Raw genomic sequence first — 18,488 nt, 5'->3', positions numbered from 1 at the left:
GGGGGGGGGGGGGTGGGGAAGCAGAGGGAGAGAGAAGCAGATTCCCTGTTGAGCAGGGAGGTGGCCATGGGGCTCTATCCCAGGACCCTGAGTTCATGACCTGAGCTGAAGGTAGATGGTTAATCAACTGAGCCACCCAGGCGCCCTGATGGTAGAAAATATTCTAACTGAAGCAAGAAAGGAAATTAAAAAGGATGGAAAATGCAGAAAAGAACACAAAAGATAGATATATGGGACATGGTGAAAAGTTCAAGGCACAAGTAATATTTAAAAAGACAAGTGTTGAGAATTTCCCAATACATATAAGAATCTCTACAAAATCCAAACAAAATAAATTCAAATTAAATAATACCAAGGCATAGTGAAATTACTGGGGAAACAAAAGAGAAAATTCTAAAAGCAGCCAAATAAGAGGAAAAATACATTATCTTTGAAAGAACAACAACCAGATTGACATCTGGTTTTCAACAGTTTTTAACAATTAACATCAAAAAAGAATAGAATATCATCTGTAAAATACTGAAAGAAAATAATTACAAACCTAGAATTCTCAACCAAGCAAAAATAGTGGGCAATGAAATAGTACAATAATAGTTGATTAATCTAAAATAGGCAAGAAATGAGAGGGGGTAAAGGCATAAAACTGGCAGGACAAGTAGAAAACACAAACAAAGCTATAAGATACCAGGTTTAAAGTCAAAAGTGTAAATGAACTAAATACTCCCAATAAAAGGCAAAATTTTAGAACGTGTGTGTATAGATGCATATATGTAAACCATATGCTGTTTCAAGGGACACATTAACTAACATTTATTTTGAGGAAAAAGATGCACAATAAATAAAAATGGAAGTGCAAAAGGAGGAGAAGATGGGGAAGATGAAGGAAGACTTACTTCATTGGGTTGGGTTTGCATTTGACAGTGATAATAAATCATATCCCTCTATCTTCAAGTATAGAAACAAAAGAGAAATATATACAGAAGTCAGAAAGATGAGGATTAAAACATGAGCTTTACAACTAATAGAGCTGAATTTGAAAATAGAGCTTGTCCTGCAGTCACAATTAGTCTTCTTATGTATCAAACTTTCCTACAAGTCTAGACCTCGGGATCCCACCTGACAGAAAGTCCACACAGCTGACTCGGATCCATCCAGGTATAAGAACTGCTTCACATCACCACTAGAGCCCTTCAAGTCGGCCCTCAGAGAGCAATGCGTCCAGATATCTGCCTAGAGATGGTTCCCAGCCTCACCTGCACAGGAGGATCACCTAAGAAGCTTCAAAACAGACACACACCAGACTACTGAAAAAGAATCTGCCAAGGCAGGATCCAAGAATCTAATTTCTTTTTTAAGTGATGCCACTGTGTCTCTAAGTTTGAGTACCACTGAATAAGGTAGGTATGGGCCCCATCTTAAGTGTGTCTACTATTAGAAAAATGGCACAGACAGAGAGGAGAAGATCTACATCTTCCAAACAGCATGAACCCGAAAGAAGAAAGAAAGGGGCTGATCCATAAATACATAGTTTCTTTTCTCAATCTCTGTAAGTAGATAAACCCTTACATTTCCCTTGGGGAGAAACAGACAAAGGATTTGGAAAGGGCAGAATTATCTTCCCAATTCTGTGCTCTTCTCGGGAATGGAGCAGAAGTTTCCTTGCACAATTGTGAGGATCGGGTGACAGTTTGCCCTTGTGGTTGATGTGGCTTTCAAGCTGGGCCTTCATAGATAGATAAGTTTGTACATACAAAACTTGGAGGAACAGGGGGAAAAAATTGGAGGAAGAGGGATAAGGGAACATTTTGAAGGAAGGATTTTTCTCTCTCAATGTTTTCAGTGATCTTCTGGGCAATGAAAGAATGATTTTTTTTTTTTTTTAAGTAGACTCCACATACAGTATGGGGCCCAGCATGGGGCTTGAACTCAAGACCCTAAGATCAAGACCTGAGCTGAAATCAAGAGTCGGATTCTTAACCCCCTGGGCCAGCCAGTCATCCCTGAAAGAATGATTTTTAACAGTACTAAATATAAAATAAACAAAAGGCCTAAACCATAAGTTGCCTGAAATACGTGTTTCTGAGCTCAGGACCTTCAGCTACTCATGCTTTAGATCTCAGGCTCTCAGAGAGCTTTCTCTGATCCCACAGACAAATTTAAGTTCCCCTGCCATATGTTCTCATGAGATCTAGAACAATTTATAATCCTCTATTAGTGATTATCTGGTTAATGTCTGGTTAATGAGTTCAATGAGGACAGAAGCTGGATCTGTTTATCCTTCATTAGATTCCAGGCTCCAGTCATAGTTGTTACATGTCTGTTGAATAAGAGTCCCAAGCCATTCATTGGCTGCAAAAGCTGCTTAAAGTTGCAGGTAAGGAAATAATTTTTTTAAAAAGAGGTGACTGATGCCTTCGTTAGAATTGGGAGTACCAGACAGCTTGAAAATGAAGATTAAATAAGGCTGGCAATCTTCACACAGAGGTCAGTCATCTGTTCTCACCCAACACAATCAACCACAACACAAGCACACCCACCACCAGTCAAAAGACCTGTATAAGATGGTATGATTCTGAGAATAAGACCTCAAAAGACTCTCTTCAGTCAACTGCACTCAGCCAGAGCACAGGCTCGGCCAACTGAGGGGAAAAAATAAATAAAGACGTCTAGAAGATTCTTCCTGCTCTGAGGCCTCAGTATAATAACTAATACCTATTCCAATAATCATTTTCTGGATAACAGCCTGGTGCCTGACAGTCACCATCAGGTTAACTACCCTACCTTGAATTCAAAGGAGGAAAAAGTGGTTAACTTGATGTCAAATAAACACGGGACACCAAACTTCGTGGCAAATGTTACCCTCAGACAACTGCTCGGTTCAGCTGCATTAGGCTGGCTCCTGGGAAAAGCTGTCTCTGCCTGGGCCACCAAAATGATAAGCCGAATCCTGGGAAAGAATCACGCTCCTGAATCTTGGAGAATATTTACGATAGCAAACAAGGTGAACAAATAAAATCAGTGATAGAAAAACAATACGCGCTCTCTTCCTTGTTGCCCTGGGCAAATCTGTTGCTTAAACAATAACAACAGGATCTCATCAGTAAACCTCTCAGCTGCCAAAATTATACAAGCAACTTGCCTATTTAAAATGTCACATTTCCCATCGGATATAAATATCTGTTGTCTGCTCACATTCCTAAAGTGTAATACAAATTAGGCCCAAACTAAAATTCACCTTGGCACAAACTAATTTTTTTTCCTTTCAAATGACCCAGAACTTGCATTATACAAATTGTGAAGCCCTGGTGGTCTTTTCAGTAATTGGAATAGATCATTGAAGCTTGGGTTGCTTTTCAGTCCAGACTGTCCACATTATTTTACACGTGGGATGGGCTTGACTAGCTCATTCAAGTCTACGGAGACCTGGCTCAGCCTCAGCAACCTCTTATACACAAACGCAACACTGCCTGTTACCTGATTGCTGGAAAAATCATAGTAGTGAGATGTTTTTATGCTATTTTTTTAACTAAAGAAATAGATCTGGTAATAAAAAAAAACACAACTTGAAACAATGTTTAAAGAAAACAATGTGAAAATAATGGAAAAGGTAAAAAAGGGCATTTGAAAGACTGATATAACCATAATCAGATTTGTTGCCTATGTAGGTTAATGCCAATATACAGACTTTCTCACTAATGGCAGGGAGCAAGAAATGTAAGCCATGAAAAAAATGCCCAACCCGTACACTTTTGCGCCTTCCTATAAAATTTAATTTATATTGCAAATGTACTACATGCAGACCAGAACCATTTGTCTCCAAGTGTCTTCCACAGACAACTATATCAGAATCCCCCGGGGTAGTGGTGAAAAATGCTGTCACCAACGACCTTCTGAATTAGACTCTCTATTAGGAATAGGCCAGGATTCTGCATTTTCAACATCTCTTCCCCCAAAATAGTGTGCTTGCTCTACAAACTCAGCTTCCTGATAAGTCCTTAGCTATCCCTTCTGAACCAATCTGACCCCTTAAGCTGTTCACATAGAGAAATTCAGAGCTGTCTGGGGTTTTAAAGTTAAGAGAACCTCTCCCTGAAGCATGTGATTCCTTTAGATCTCTGATCTCACTTAAACCAAGTAAGTAAGGAAAATATCTGTGCAAAGTCTACTGGTTAATAGAGTGCATGAGAAACAATCCCTTCAATGGAGTAATGTAATGTTTGGAAGCCAAATAAAAATGTTAATTGCTTCCAATTACCAAAGCCTCTCAAATTTGGGCAACCAGAGAAGCCAGAGCCATCCCCAAACCAACAACACCCAGCACTGTCACTTCTGTGTGATTATAAACAAATCACCTTCCCCAACAACCATCACAGTCACCCATGTTCATGATTACCTAAAGACTGTAAACAACAATTCAACACCAGCAACCAAATCGCAAAGGGAAACAGCCCCTTCCCTAACATTCAATATCAACTTTGAGATACTCTTGCACATTAAATTAGGAATGAGAATTTTCAAAACAAACAACTCTAATTTTGAACATATTTCAAAGGTCTTTTGAGCAACAAAGGATTCTTGTGTTTACATGGTAATGTTAAGCAGGAAAGGAAAAAGGCCTCATCTGCATAAACATTAATGGACTAGCATTAAGCTTCTCCCAGCCCAGTTCAATTGGGAAAATGCCCCGAAGAAACGTTTACAGTATGTCTTTAGACTTAAGTGTTTGGCTTAGATATTTCATAAATATTTATAAAAGTAAAAATTTTTATTTTATTTTTTTATTTGATGATGAATTCTGTTATTTTTATGATCAATTGATATGTTACCTATCACTCAAAAATAACTCAATTTACATGGTGCCTCTGAGAAATAAGGGTTTTACTCAAATGGCTCTACTTGAGAAAATTATCCAAAATTCAACCATACGGGGGAGTGGGGGAAGGTACCTTTATTTCATTTTAGACCAAAGACTTTACAACCTTCAACAGGCTTTGACCTTTCGGCTGAAATCTTTGTTACTGAAAAAGAAATTGCCCGACTGTAGTTTTCCCTAAGTCAGGGAAGGTGCAAGTAGGGCCTGCCAAAAAAAAAAAAAAAAAAAAAAAAGCCGTCTGAAGTCTTACGTGTAGTTTCTGGAAAGAGGTCAAGCAGCATAGAGAGGAAACAGAAAGCATACCCTTGCTCATTTGGGGCTGAGTCTCTTCATCCTCCTCCAAATCTTCTAAATCTAGGAAATTGTCTACCTAGAAAAGGATTAACATCATTGTTATGTATATTAGACCTAAAGAAAAAGTGCAATCAAGAATCAATGAATCCACTTCCACAGCATTCAAAGTGAGCAACTGAATCCACTTTTCTCATTAACTTTTGAGTCCCAGCTAAAGGTCTTTGTGTTCACTGTACTTTCCCAGAGACATCTGAAAGAAGCAGTAAATTTGGAAATTGGCCTGGATTTTGTAGGCACCATAGTAAGATCTCTATACTGAAAGGGAAAGAACAGTCTGAGGAGTTTTTGAAAAGCGACTTTGTTCCCAGATTCTCTTCGGGATATATACCACCACCGCGACAGTCCAAAACAGTGTCTCTGTTTTTTGTTTTTGTTTTATTGCTTTTCCTTCTCAAGCAAATGATGGTGGTGGGTCTGGCTATTACCATAATGGGCTTTTCACTCTAAAGAGTCAGAGAGAAGAAACTAAAGAAAGCAGAAGAGAAAGGTTCATTTGAGACAAAATCATCTTGCCCCAGGTAAATCGCAAGAGAGGTGAGCATGACCAAAAATCAAGTGTTCTCTCTTTCGAGCAAATAAAACCGAAAATTACTTCAAAGGTAAAAAGCAGAGCAAATGACCTTTGCAGACACAATAGCAGCATTTCAATGAAAGACTATTCCACGTGGAATACTGCTTTCCCCAGCAAGCTGACAATGAGACATTTCAGATTAATGGAACAGTAACATTTCAGACACGAACTAATTCCTCTCAGGTGAATATCAAAGAGTGTAAATAAGAAAATGATTTCACCACCGGCACAGAGGAGACCTCGTAAAGTAAAAGCATAATGTTGAAATGCCTTTTACGTTCATGACCTAAAATGTATTCATAACAAAATACCATAAAATTACAAATTTAGATCTCATAAGTGGAATTCAAAACATAGCCTGGGTCTTTCTTCCCCTAGCTGTATGTCCCAGACCATGGCTCTTACATATGACTTAAAAATGGTAGCTTCCATTGCTTATAAGTACATCACTGCAATTCTTTCCTGGCATCCAAGAGACAGCAAAAATTTATCTTCCCCACAATGGTTTCAATACCAAAACTGTTACACTGTCATTTCTCTTAATGGTGTATGTTCAGGTGACTAGAGTCATGTTTCTCTATTGAAGTACCCATTCCATTGCTAAGCTTTGAGGAAGAAAGATCCAGAACCCAGCCAACGGAGCATAGTTTAAGACATTTAAACGTCAATTAAAAATAGATAGATAGATAGATAGATAGATAGATAGATAGATAGATAGATATAGATAGATAGATATCTATCTATACCTATCTCACCTCTCTTGCGATTTACCTGGGGCAGGATGATTTTGTCTCGAATGAACCTTTCTCTTTCGCTTTCTTTAGTTTCTTTTCTCTGACTCTTTAGAGTGAAAAGCCCATTATGGTAATAGCCAGACCCACCACCATCATTTGCTTGAGAAACAAAATCTGCTGAATTCTCTAATTTTGTATGAGAGACAGCAAATGGGTCCTTCGGGACTTTTTGTTTTGTTTTTACTTTTTTGTATTTTTTGCCATGGCAGAAAATTGAGTCATGCCTTACCTTCACCTTTCCTGCCCAAGTCAGATCACCTTGAAAGGAAATGCCAACTTTTTGGCCTTCATCTATCACTACCTGAAAAAAACAGTGAGGACATCGTGATTAGAAAATGAAACAACCAAAAATAAAGGAGCTGATCTTGTAGCCCTTCAGGCAATAAAACTCCTCTTCCGGTTTTTGTTAATTAGCTATGCATGATGGACCTGATCCACTAAACCATAGTAGTGGTCAGGGAATAGTTTTCAGGAGGTCTGACTTCTACTTGTGCCTCTAGACTCATCCACAGTATAACCTAGAGTAAATTACTTAACCTCAGTTTTCTCATGTGTAAAATAGGAACACGCCCCACCTCATTACCCCACCTCCCGTCCCATCCCAATGAACCCTCTCAAGGACAAACCAGAGAATGCTAATACAACATTTTCAAGTGATTAGGAAATAATATCATTGAACAATTCTCTGCCTCTCCACATGCTGGTTAAAGACTCAATAGAAAATATAATTCCAATTGCCAGTGATTGCCAGTAGAAAGTGAATCCTCTAGGGGAAAAAAAAAAGTTCTGGGGGTGCCTGGGTGGCTCAGTCAGTTAAATGTCTGCCTTCGGCTCAGGTCATTATCCCAGAGTCCTGGAATCAAGCTCCGTATCGGACTCCCTGCTCAGCGGAGAGCCTGCTTCTCCCTCTCCCTCTGCTGCTCCCCTTCTTTGTAGTCTCTCTCTCTCAAATAAATAAATAAAATCTTAAAAAAAAAAAACGTTCTGGTCCCATAATCATCTCATTGGAAGCAAGTTCTAGAATTAAAGAAATGTAGGCCTCTGCCGTATATAAACACTTTTCTAACACAGAGACTTTTGTTCTGTCATATGAAACCACAATCTTATATACAATTTTGTCCACAATAACACAAGGAAGACATGACGAGCTAGAAAGTAGAAACTCAAATGTTGTAAAAAGTAGAACAGCTTCCACTAGGGTTCCTTAAGAGTTAAAAACCACAGCTAGGGAGAATATGAATATTGTCTAGTAAGTCTTAAAGATTAGGAAGAGAGCACCCAACATTTAATGACTAAATCTTGGAAAAAACAAAATAACAGATTTTACTTTAAAAGATGGAATCCAGAGCTGATAAGAGAAGCTCCCATTTTACACAGAGAATTATAAAAAGGACAAATAGAGGACAAGCTAAAATATGTAAATAATTTCAAGAATTTTTAGATGGCAATTCCTTAAAGGAACTTAAAAACTTGGGGCTAACCAAGTTACCATCATAAACACTGGCTGCTGTAATCATGAAATGTAATGATGATTTTCGGGGTGCCTGGGTGGCTCAGTCAGTTAAGTATCTGACTCTTGGTGTTGGCTCAGGTCATGATCTCATGGGTCCTGGGATTGGGCTCCACATTGGACTCCGTGCTCAGTGGGGAGTCTGCGTAAGATTCTCTCCCTCTGCCCCCTCCCCAACTCTCGCACGGACACATACTCTCTCTCTCAAATAAATAAATAAATCTTAAAAAAAAAAAAAAGAAAAAGAAATGTAATGATGATTCTTAATGAAGTTTCCCAACGGTACTCCTTCTAGAATTAAGAGTCTGAGTTACTGATCCAATAACTGTCCAATGATTCTTGTTTTCACAGTTTTCTTTTTAATTCATAAAGAATGCTTTTTTTTCCTGTTTCTATAAATGTGCTATGGTATTACCTGTTCCTCTTCTGAACATTGTGATGAAGCACGAAGAAAGATGGCTTTATTTCTAAGATGATGATCATTTGGTTCATTTCCACGAGCAAATTTTATTGAAGGAAATATGTTTTCTGAAGAATCAGTTCCAAATGCTCCTCTTTTGGTCACATTATCCTCTGAAATGATAAGTTACATATTAGAAAACATACGCCACACTCAGCCTAGTTTATTTTGCATTTCCTGAGGGTCTTTCTTTCAAACAACAACAACAAAAAAATGCTCTTCAAAATCTACAAGCTGAATGCTTGAGGTACTGAGCACTCTGAACTTTATAAAATTGTTTCTAAAAATGCATAGTAGGATTACACTATTTCATTCACTTTTCAACAAATACTTATTAAGTACTTACTATATACCCAGCACCGTTCTCAGCCATTGCTGAAAGGTCAATAAAGTACAGTATTTGTAAAACTCTTAGACATTCTCTCATTTTTTTCTAAATTTGAGGGGAGCTTTTCCTTATATGGAAGCAATGTATGGGTGATTTTGAAAAATTTCTAGAGAAAAAATTAAAATTAGAAAACCACTCATAATCTTACAAAACAGAAAAGCTATAACAATTTTTTCAATGGCTATTTTTCTCATATTTTATCTGTGCTTCCATATACTTCAAAAAAGCAATGTTCGACTATTCTTGACTATTTAAAGCTATAAACAATACCTTGGTACTAAATCTATGCACATTCATGACTATCTTCTTAGGATAAGGAAAGTCTAAGATTAATCCTAAATTAAGAGATTGAGAAAATTATGATAACATGACGCCATTAACAGAAATGTGGGGTATAAATTCTGATAAGAGTTAATGAATTATTAAGCTTTGATCATGTTCATTTCAGGTACCAAGAGAAATTGTGAGGGAAATATCCCAGAGGCAGCTGCAAATGTAGGCTAAAATGTGGGAGAGATACCGCAGTTATAGGTAACTATCTGGTAAAAATTACACTGGGATAATGGTTTAAGCCATGAAATTGTTTTCTATATTAGAATTAATAATCAGGGTTAACATTTATTGAGTGTCAGATACTCTTTTATGAGCATCTCATAAATCTCATTTAAAGCCCACAACAACCCTAGAGGTAGGTACCATTAGTATCCCCATTTTACAGATGAGGAAACCAAGGCCTACAGAGAGATCAAGTAACTTGTTCGAAGTTACACAGCTGGTAAATAACACAGTGGGGACTTGAACCCAGGGCTTTTGACTCAGAATCCACACTCCCAGCAACCACAGTGCTATGCCACATACAGTAACACAGCAAATGAGGGCAAAGGGTCCTTAGGGAACAGAGGAATGAAACAGAAAAAAAAAAAAAAAACTCCAGAAAAGAGACAAAGAAGAAAGTTTACAATAGCACAAGAAGAACCAAGGGTGCACAGTACGTTCCAAAACCAGAAGTGACTTGCTGCAAATGACAATAGCAAATGCAGGAATCTATGTAGTGATCAACAGAAGAGTGATAAAGGGAGTCAAAAGAGGCCAAGTGGTACAAATTAAGCTGTAGGCAGATTGGAGAACCCTGTTCCATCCCCTTATGGTACTCCACCATGAAAAAGCTCCAGAGCTACAAGGACTGTCTAATCTGTGAGCTTTGTAGGCAGGTATCTGACTAAAGGGGTTAGGAGACAGCCTAACCCAGCCCAGTGGCCATGCTTGTTTCTCTTGACCTATTAGTTGCATCAGAGTCATGAGATTCTTATTCACAGCCTGGTGCAACTCCAGAGTCCTTTGCTCCCTTCTCCCCCATCATTGGCAGAGTTAAGACTTGTAGGGGTATCTACAGGACATTAACACAGGAATACTGTTGGAGCACAGAGGTAAGGTAACCTAGTCTATAACAAGTTATTAATACTCAATAAGCCAAAGAGGGAAAGCACAAATACTGACTGCATCACTTTCTCTTTTAAAGGGTTGTATTAATAAATAAAGCACAAGTTCAGCCCAGCTCTCCCTACTGACTCCTGCACCAGCATCCATGACTCCTAAATAGCTTCCACTGGGAGAGTAGAAACTCTGATGTGAAGCACTAGCCTTGGCAGTGGGCATGGGGGGCAGGGGGACAGGGAGGGGGAGAGTGAGTGAGGTAGTGGAGGGTTGCTAAGAATACTGCTGGAGTAACCAACCAGCACTACAAAAGATCAGATAAGTGAGGTAGAGATGGTCTTGGGACTTCTCCTCCTGGGCTTCTTCCCCTTTTACAGCCACAGTCCCGGGGCAAAATGAGCCCCAGGGCAAAGATAAGCAATGGTAGCAGGGTGGAGTGAGATACATGTAGAAATGCTTGGAAACAGGAGGAGTTAATCTGAGGAATGAAACAGTTCCTCAAACTCCATCAAAGTTAGAGGCAAGACTTCCCATGGCTGCCTGTCATTTCTCAGTGCACTGTTCTAAAAGAGGGGGAACGGTTTCCCTTCTCCCTGCTTATGTCTAGCACAACCTAAATCTACTATTGACTAAGGAAAATACTATGTCCCAGCACACTACTTTAATAGTCTATTGACTTAAAAACCCAAAAAAGCACAGTGATGTCTGGGAGGAACAGATGCTCTGTAAGGACAAGTTCTATTTATTCTCATAATCACTCCATGTACGCCTCTGCCATTTCCAATAAAACACCCAGGTTATTTGACAGATAACCAAATGAAACTTCTTCAAAATAAAAAGCAATATATAACAAAGTCCCAACTTCCAATGCTGATGTTGAACTGCTGTTGGGGTCTCCGATATAACAAAATATCTTGTTCATCCTTTTAAAACTTCCTTTCGTAAACAGAAAGCTTTCATTTTAAAAATACAAGAAGATTCAGAAAAGAACCTGTTCTCTCTGATGGAACCTACAGTTCAAGCCTCCTTCCTGAACCTTGAAAGTAGTTTCACAACAATATATACTCTATCACTCCAAAGACCCAGAAGTGCTTCTCATAAAGGCTTTTATCATTTTTTGAAAAAACAGCAAAAAATAAATCTCGTGGCAGAATAAGATAGGAAAAAAGTTCTTTTTTCAATATGATAATGTCAAAATGGCAGATGCTGGCACAGCCCAGAATCCAAAGTGGCCTAAAGCCTGATCAGACAGCCAGCAGCTGCCTCCCAGAGTTATCCTGGTGGCAATCCAAACGTGCCACCCAAGTGTCCGTCTCATCTCCTTCTGTTTCTGTGTTCCATCAAGTCCTTTTCCCCCTTTCATCTTATCCCTAATGTTCCTTGCTTTGAAATAAGTGTCAGACATAATACACTTTAGAAATCTAGCAGCAATATTTCAGAGCACAAGTAGGTTACTGAGACCTGAAAGAGAGTTTCTTTGGACATTTCTGAGTCAAAACTTCAATGCGGATGAAACAAAGGCTTTTTGTTGTGGGTTTTTTTTTTCCTCCTAAAGGTTGCATTATTCTGAAGCAATGGAATTTCAATTTTCTTTTGATACCAAACAGACAAGCTTCCAACAGATCTCCCTTACAAGGCCACTAACTAGACCTACCGTGTCTAATTTCAGGCCAAGGAAAAAGATTTCACTCCTTGAAAAGGTGGAAACCACAGATACCTCGATAAATTAAACACTAATCACATAGTGATCGTATATCTTCCAGATGAAAGTGATTGCTTTCAGAGAACTCCATTTTGAAAAAAAACATTTTAAAAACTCAAATGTGTCCATACAAAAGCCAGACTAGACTAGAGGCCACGTGCTGAGAAGCTTCACCGCCCTGGCAGGAGAGTTTTCACAGATCATCACAACCAGCATCGGAATTCATGACCAAATCCTGACAGCAACCTCGAGTATCTTTACTTCTGCACCATGGTCAACAGCAATATAAATCAAGAACATGTTCTCAGTCGAGAAGAGATATTGACTATGTTGCTAGAAGGAAAGAAAAATTCATGGGGGGAAATTCTGGGCAACACTGGGTAGTTGCAAAAAGCCTTCTGCAAAGAGAATACCCCTATTCTCTTTATAAGCAATCATGCTTATAACAAGGTTGGGTACTTTGAAAGTCAGGGGTGATTTTCACATTGTATTCCTAGCTTAGAGCAATGTTTCTCTGGACAATAATATTTGCTCTTGATTTGTCCAGCCAAACTACTTCACTCCACTGCTTCTTGATCACACGCTCCTTGGTATCTGGCCTCCCCTGGAGCAATAGTCGTTAGGAATAAATAAGCAATTTAAAAACCAATCAATCATAAATCAGAATAAATCCAAAGAAGCTAAATTCAGCAGACAAATGTTTTGTCTAAATTCCCTTTGCAGTGCTCTGAATTCCAACTGTTTTGTGTTCTTCTTTGAAAGGGCATAGGGAGGAGAGGATTACCTCAGCCTGGCCAGTCAGGAATAATTGTGCTTTCCCCGAGGCTGGATGATAATTGACTCATTATTCACAGTCATAGCTCTCAAGCTGCCAAGACACAAATACACAACCCTGGCCTGGAAAAACGTGTGTCAAAGCCCAAGATGAGGGACACAACAGGAGTAAGTTGAAATTTTTGAAACATCCAGTTTTAGGTACTCAAAGAGAGAAAAATGTGAAGAGAGTGTAAAGTGGCTGAAAGTTGATTTATGGGAAGAAAATCTGAGTGGCAGTTGAGTTATGCAATCCATTCAATCTGAAAAGTTATCATTCCCAGCATCAACTATATGCAAGGTGACAAAGATGGGCAAGACCCAGTCCCTGCCCTTACAGACTTTACAAACTAAGAAGTTAAGCTAGGTATGCCAACCACCAAAAGAGAACACAACTATGGCAGACAATGGAAGGGAGTCCAAAGTCAGAGAACGGCAAAATCACAATAGGTTTGGGAGAATCACAAGAGGCTTCACATAGGCATGGAGTATCTGAGCTGGGCTTTGAAAGACAGCAAAATTTCAATGGGTGAGCACTGCTGAGGTTATCCCACAGAGGGAAAATGACATGAGCAAAGCCCCTGAGGAAGAGTCACAAAGTATTTAAGAAAGATGGGAGCACACGTTCAGTGACACGTGGAAGGGCTAATATTTGGAAGGCCTGACCAAAACTCTATAGTTTACCTAGGCCCTTGGGAGTCACATTTACAGCTGTGTTCTAAGGCGGGGAAATGGGTAGAATGGAGCAGAGTAGCTGAGACACTGGAGTTAGCAGTAGAAAGTAGAGGTAGTAATCCAGATAAGAACTAAAGGGACCCTCAGCAAAGGATTTCAGAAAGGAAAAAAGAGCTCTCAAAGGGAGTTCTTTTGTCTCTAAGACGGAACTGAAGACACTATCTCCAAGTGGTTATATTTCCTCCTTCTAGATAACTCAGAATATTCACCTTATCTTCCCACTGCAATCTGTACTATTCTTTTAATTTAATTTGGCACACCCTAAGTTACTTTAAAAAAAAAACAAACAATCCCTGTGAAGATGGAAGTAGGTAATACAGCATGCTTGCAACCTGTGAAACGGATTACACTTTGGTGCAAAGAGGCTACACATGTCACCCCATGAGATAAGCTCACCTTCCCAACAAATTTAGCCAAGGCCATAGAAAGAAGGTGGCCCGCAGTCGCAGCAGATCCCACACATTTGAGCACAGCTTTACTTAGCTCCCAGAATCCTTAACGGCTGCTGCTGACACTGTCTATGCAAGGTACGATCTCGCTGAATCCAAGAAGTTCCTTTCCTTTTGTATCACAATCCTTACCTACTTAAAACTTTCAAGTCTATGCACACATACTTTATTTTCTCAGTAGGAAATATTAGGAGAGACAAACAGGACTCTCCTCGTTCTTAAGCCAAATCCAGAGTCACAAGGCCATACACTCACCTAGTGAAGAACTTACAATAAAAATCGAAGTATCCATGAATAGTAGCTCTACCTCTCCATTACTGAGGTATAATTTACAAAATTCACTTATTTTAAATGTACAATTCAATAATTTTTGGTCAACATAGAGTTGGTCAACCCTATATCCCCCACCAGCACTCAACCATCACCACAATTAAATCTTTAGGTCATTTCCATCACCCCAAAAAGGTCTTTGGGGCTCATTTGCAGGCACTCCCTGTTCCTACATACAACTGCAGGCAAACCACACCACTCATCTACTTTTTATAGCTACAGATCTGCCTTTTCTAGACATTCCATATAAATGTAATCATACAATATGTGGTCTTTGTGCCTGACTTCTTCACTTAGCGTAACATCTTAGAGCTTCACCCATGTTGTAGCACGTATCAGTACTTCACTCCTTTTTATCACTGTCTGGATAGATCCCATTTTGTTTCCACCGGTGAATGGACATTTGGGTGGTTTCCACATTTTGTACCCCCTTGATTCTGATGTTGAGTTTGATCCAAGGACCACCATTGCTAACCCAATTCCGAGCAGTGCCACAACAGGATGAAACCAAAACAAAAGACAAGGTCAGAGTTTCAACTTCCCTCCACACCCAGACAATGGGAAGGATGCACATACTCACTGAGGCTAAAACTCTCTGATCACCTTATCTCCTCACATGGTCACAGCCTTAGCATGGGGCCACTCTATTACATGGTCCTGTTTTCTTCAAATTTATCTGAAATCACCTGAAACTACCTTTCTTATTATTCACTGTCTACCTCTTCCAACTAAAATGTAAGCAGGGACCTCTCTGTCAGGAAATTACTCACAGTTCCTGAAAGGCAAAATATCCATTCTCCACTCCAAAAAGCACGTAACATTTAAGACTGAATGCAGAGTGATGCTCAACCCATCAACCAGTGAGTTCACTGCGTGCTGAGCTGAAAGACTCGAGGAGTTAAGAAAGTACAAGACGTGGCTTCTGCCTGTGAGAAACATATAATTTATTCTCTTAAAACTTTTACTCACTCAAAGGCACAACATTTTGCATATCTTTCAGCCAGCATTTCCATGTCTAAGAATTTGTCCAAAAGAAATAATTAAGTAAGTGGGGAAAGATTTCACTACAAAGCCAAAAATGTCTAATCTATTCCCTTGAAATTTTTTACTTAATCAAGGCCTTAAATTTCTGCATATCTTTGAATTTCCATGAGTAAAAATTTATCCGAAGGCCATAAATAAGAAGGGTACAAAGATGTAGCTATTGAAAAAATAAATAAATAAGGCCAAAGGCATTACTAGGACCTACAAGGCTATCCATAGCCATGCATCATCTGCCCCACGACCTCCATACCCTCTGACCTCAGCTCCCCGACTCACCCTTGCTCCTGCCACTCTTGGCCACACTGACCTCCTCACTGCTCCTCAACCAGGCCAAGCGCTGCTGTCACCAGGCCTCCACACTGGTTGTTCCCTTGGCCTCAAATGCCTTTCCTTCAAGAATCCACAGGCTTTCCTCCATCAGCTCCTTCCAATTTTCATTCACATTTTACCTTCCCAAGGAGGCCTTATCGCATCACTCTACATAAAAATGCAACCCTATATCCCCCACCAGCACTATGATCCCCACATCCTGCTCTGTATATTTTGTTTCTTTACCACAGCAGTTACTATCTCCTAACACAAATATTTTTCTTATTTATTATGTTTACTGTTTCTTGCTCTCTCCCCCTTCTAGGATGCAAATTCCCTGAAGGTAATGACCTATGTCTCTTTTGGTCATTTATGTGAGCAGCACTTGGCACATAGTAGGTGTTCAATAAACATTTACCGAATGAATGAGGATGTGCAATGTAACATCATTTATAATAGCCAAAAATTGGAAATCACTAAATGGCCAACAAAAAAGAGAATGGTTAAATAAATTATAGCATATCCACACAATTGAATACTATGCAGTCTTTAACAGTTCTATTAAATTATCATACTTATTAATTGGGAAGTTCATAATTCATTATGTGAAAAAGCAAGTTACAAAAAGTATGTATAATATGATATCACTTTTATAAAAATTATAATAAATTTGCTGAATATATAAATGAAATATCACATTGAGCCCTTACGGTAATTTGGTACTGTTAATATAAATAAATAAACAAACATAAATATGTATGTGTGGGTTTTGTATATATAATTATTTAATCCTAATAAAACATCTGCAAGGTAGAGGTTATTATGTCCATCTTACATATGATAACACTGAAACTCAGAGATTTAAAAAACTTTCCCAAGAAGACCTCGTCAGGAAGCAGCGGAGCTCAGATTCAAATTCTGGTTGTCTCTAAGTCCCATGAACAATTCAGCAAGGAGGTGTACACCCACGGTTTATCTCTAAGACACAGGATTACAGTTTTATTAATTAGTTAACTGGATATAGCTTTAGCTGTATGAAACAGACACCTCAAGAAAGCATGGCTTAAATGGGATGGAAGTTTATTTCTCTCTCATGCACTAATAGAGATGCAGATAACCCATAATATTATGGTTATTCTGCTTCACAGAATCATTCTAGAACCCAGGCTCCTTCTTCCTTTCTGCTCTGCCATCCCTAGGGCACCACCCTTCTCCAACATGGTCCATGATGGTGCACAACACAATCTTGCTCCAGGCAAGAGAATAAAAAAAAGAGAAGAAAGTGTGTACCTCTGTTCCCTTCTGTCATTAGTGAAGGCATAGTTTAAGCTATTATATCAAGGAGGTACCAAAACAGAGCAGCTCAAATAAGAATTTTGTTTCTCTCTCATGTAACAGGTTAGGGCAAGTGGGCAGGCTCTTTTCCATGTGATGGTCCAGGGATACAGGCTGGAGGGAGGCTCTGCCATCCTCGGCACATGGCTTCCATCTCTGTGTCTAAGGACTGCTCTGACAATTGCCTATTTTCAGCCAGGGGAGAAGGATTAAGAGTCTAGGACATGTTTCTTAAAGATATTACCTACAAGTTACACGTATCAGCTCCCCTCACTTCTTACTGGCACAAACTTAGGCAAACAGCTATACCCAGCTGCAAGGAGGCTGGAAAATGTTATCTTTATTCTGAGGGACCAGGGAGCAGCTACAAATGTTACTGCTATAGAAAGAGTGCATTTTTTGTTTTCCTGTCTGTGTGTGAGGGTGTGTGTGTTCATGGCTTTTTATTTTCTAACTCTCCCACCATGAACAAAAAAACAAACTTATCTGTAGAGGTGAAAAACATTTTATCTAACCAAGTCTTTTTGAATCTTTAATCGAGGGAGAATACCTGTATGCATCTCCTTCCTTCTTAAAAAGTCATTCCTAGAAATACTAAGAAAAAATACATACACATACATAATATTTCACATTTACATTTTTTATATTATAGACTCAAGGTTCTTTTAATATTCAACTTTGATGTCCCTCTTTTAAGTCCTAGTTACCTAATCATAAAATGTTACACTTGAATAAGTCTCTAAAAGTATCTTCGTGTATATAATATACAGCAAAAAAGGTACCAAAGGCACCAGGATTATTGGAGGCGCATTTCCTAGAAGTACAGGCGACAAGATGCCTCTGGTCTCCCGACACTGTTGCCTGTGCACTTGCCAATGGCGAAATGCTCATAAAAAACACAGTTCTTCCGGCAATAACACAAGTAGCCAGATTTCCCTGTGATGGAGTAACTCTGGCCTGTACACACATGCTCTTTAATCCTTCAGGCTTGGGACAGAATGTATGCTGAACCAAAGCCCACTCTAAAATTCCATAAGCAAGTATACACTAGCCTCTGTATCAGAATCAGCAAGATCACGGTAAAATTATTCTTGTAATCCATCATTCTTTTTTACTGTCAAAATGCCTTTTAAATAATACAAAATGGTGACATTAAACAAAAAAATTATGGTTAAAGTAAAATAATGGGGGCGCCTGGGTAGCGCAGTCGTTAAGCGTCTGCCTTCGGCTCAGGGCGTGATCCTGGCGTTCCGGGATCGAGTCCCACATCGGGCTCCTCCGCTGGGAGCCTGCTTCTTCCTCTCCCACTCCCCCTGCTCTGTTCCCTCTCTCACTGGCTGTCTCTCTGTCACATAAATAAATAAAATCTTTAAAAAAAAAAAAAAAA

General features: G+C 39.2%; 1 protein-coding gene across 4 annotated transcripts in view; it reads right to left on the bottom strand.

Annotated features, from left to right (window-relative positions):
* Positions 1–18,488, bottom strand: part of IFTAP (intraflagellar transport associated protein) — a 61,001-nt gene that overhangs the window by 14,603 nt on the left and 27,910 nt on the right. For all 4 annotated transcript variants that reach the window (XM_008686785.2, XM_008686788.2, XM_040638967.1 and 1 more), the window contains 3 exons: positions 8,518–8,675; positions 6,822–6,893; positions 5,177–5,243 (listed from right to left, as the gene is read on the bottom strand). In XM_008686785.2, the coding sequence (XP_008685007.1) occupies positions 5,177–5,243; positions 6,822–6,893; positions 8,518–8,675 (297 nt within the window). The remainder of the gene's footprint in view (positions 1–5,176; positions 5,244–6,821; positions 6,894–8,517; positions 8,676–18,488) is intronic.

Source organism: Ursus maritimus, unplaced genomic scaffold (genome assembly GCF_017311325.1).
Source record: "Ursus maritimus isolate PB19 unplaced genomic scaffold, ASM1731132v1 scaffold_23, whole genome shotgun sequence".
In the NCBI taxonomy this organism is placed as follows: Eukaryota; Metazoa; Chordata; class Mammalia; order Carnivora; family Ursidae; genus Ursus; species Ursus maritimus.
The sequence above is the reverse complement of the archived record's forward strand: the minus strand, read 5'-3'. Positions and strand labels throughout refer to the sequence as shown.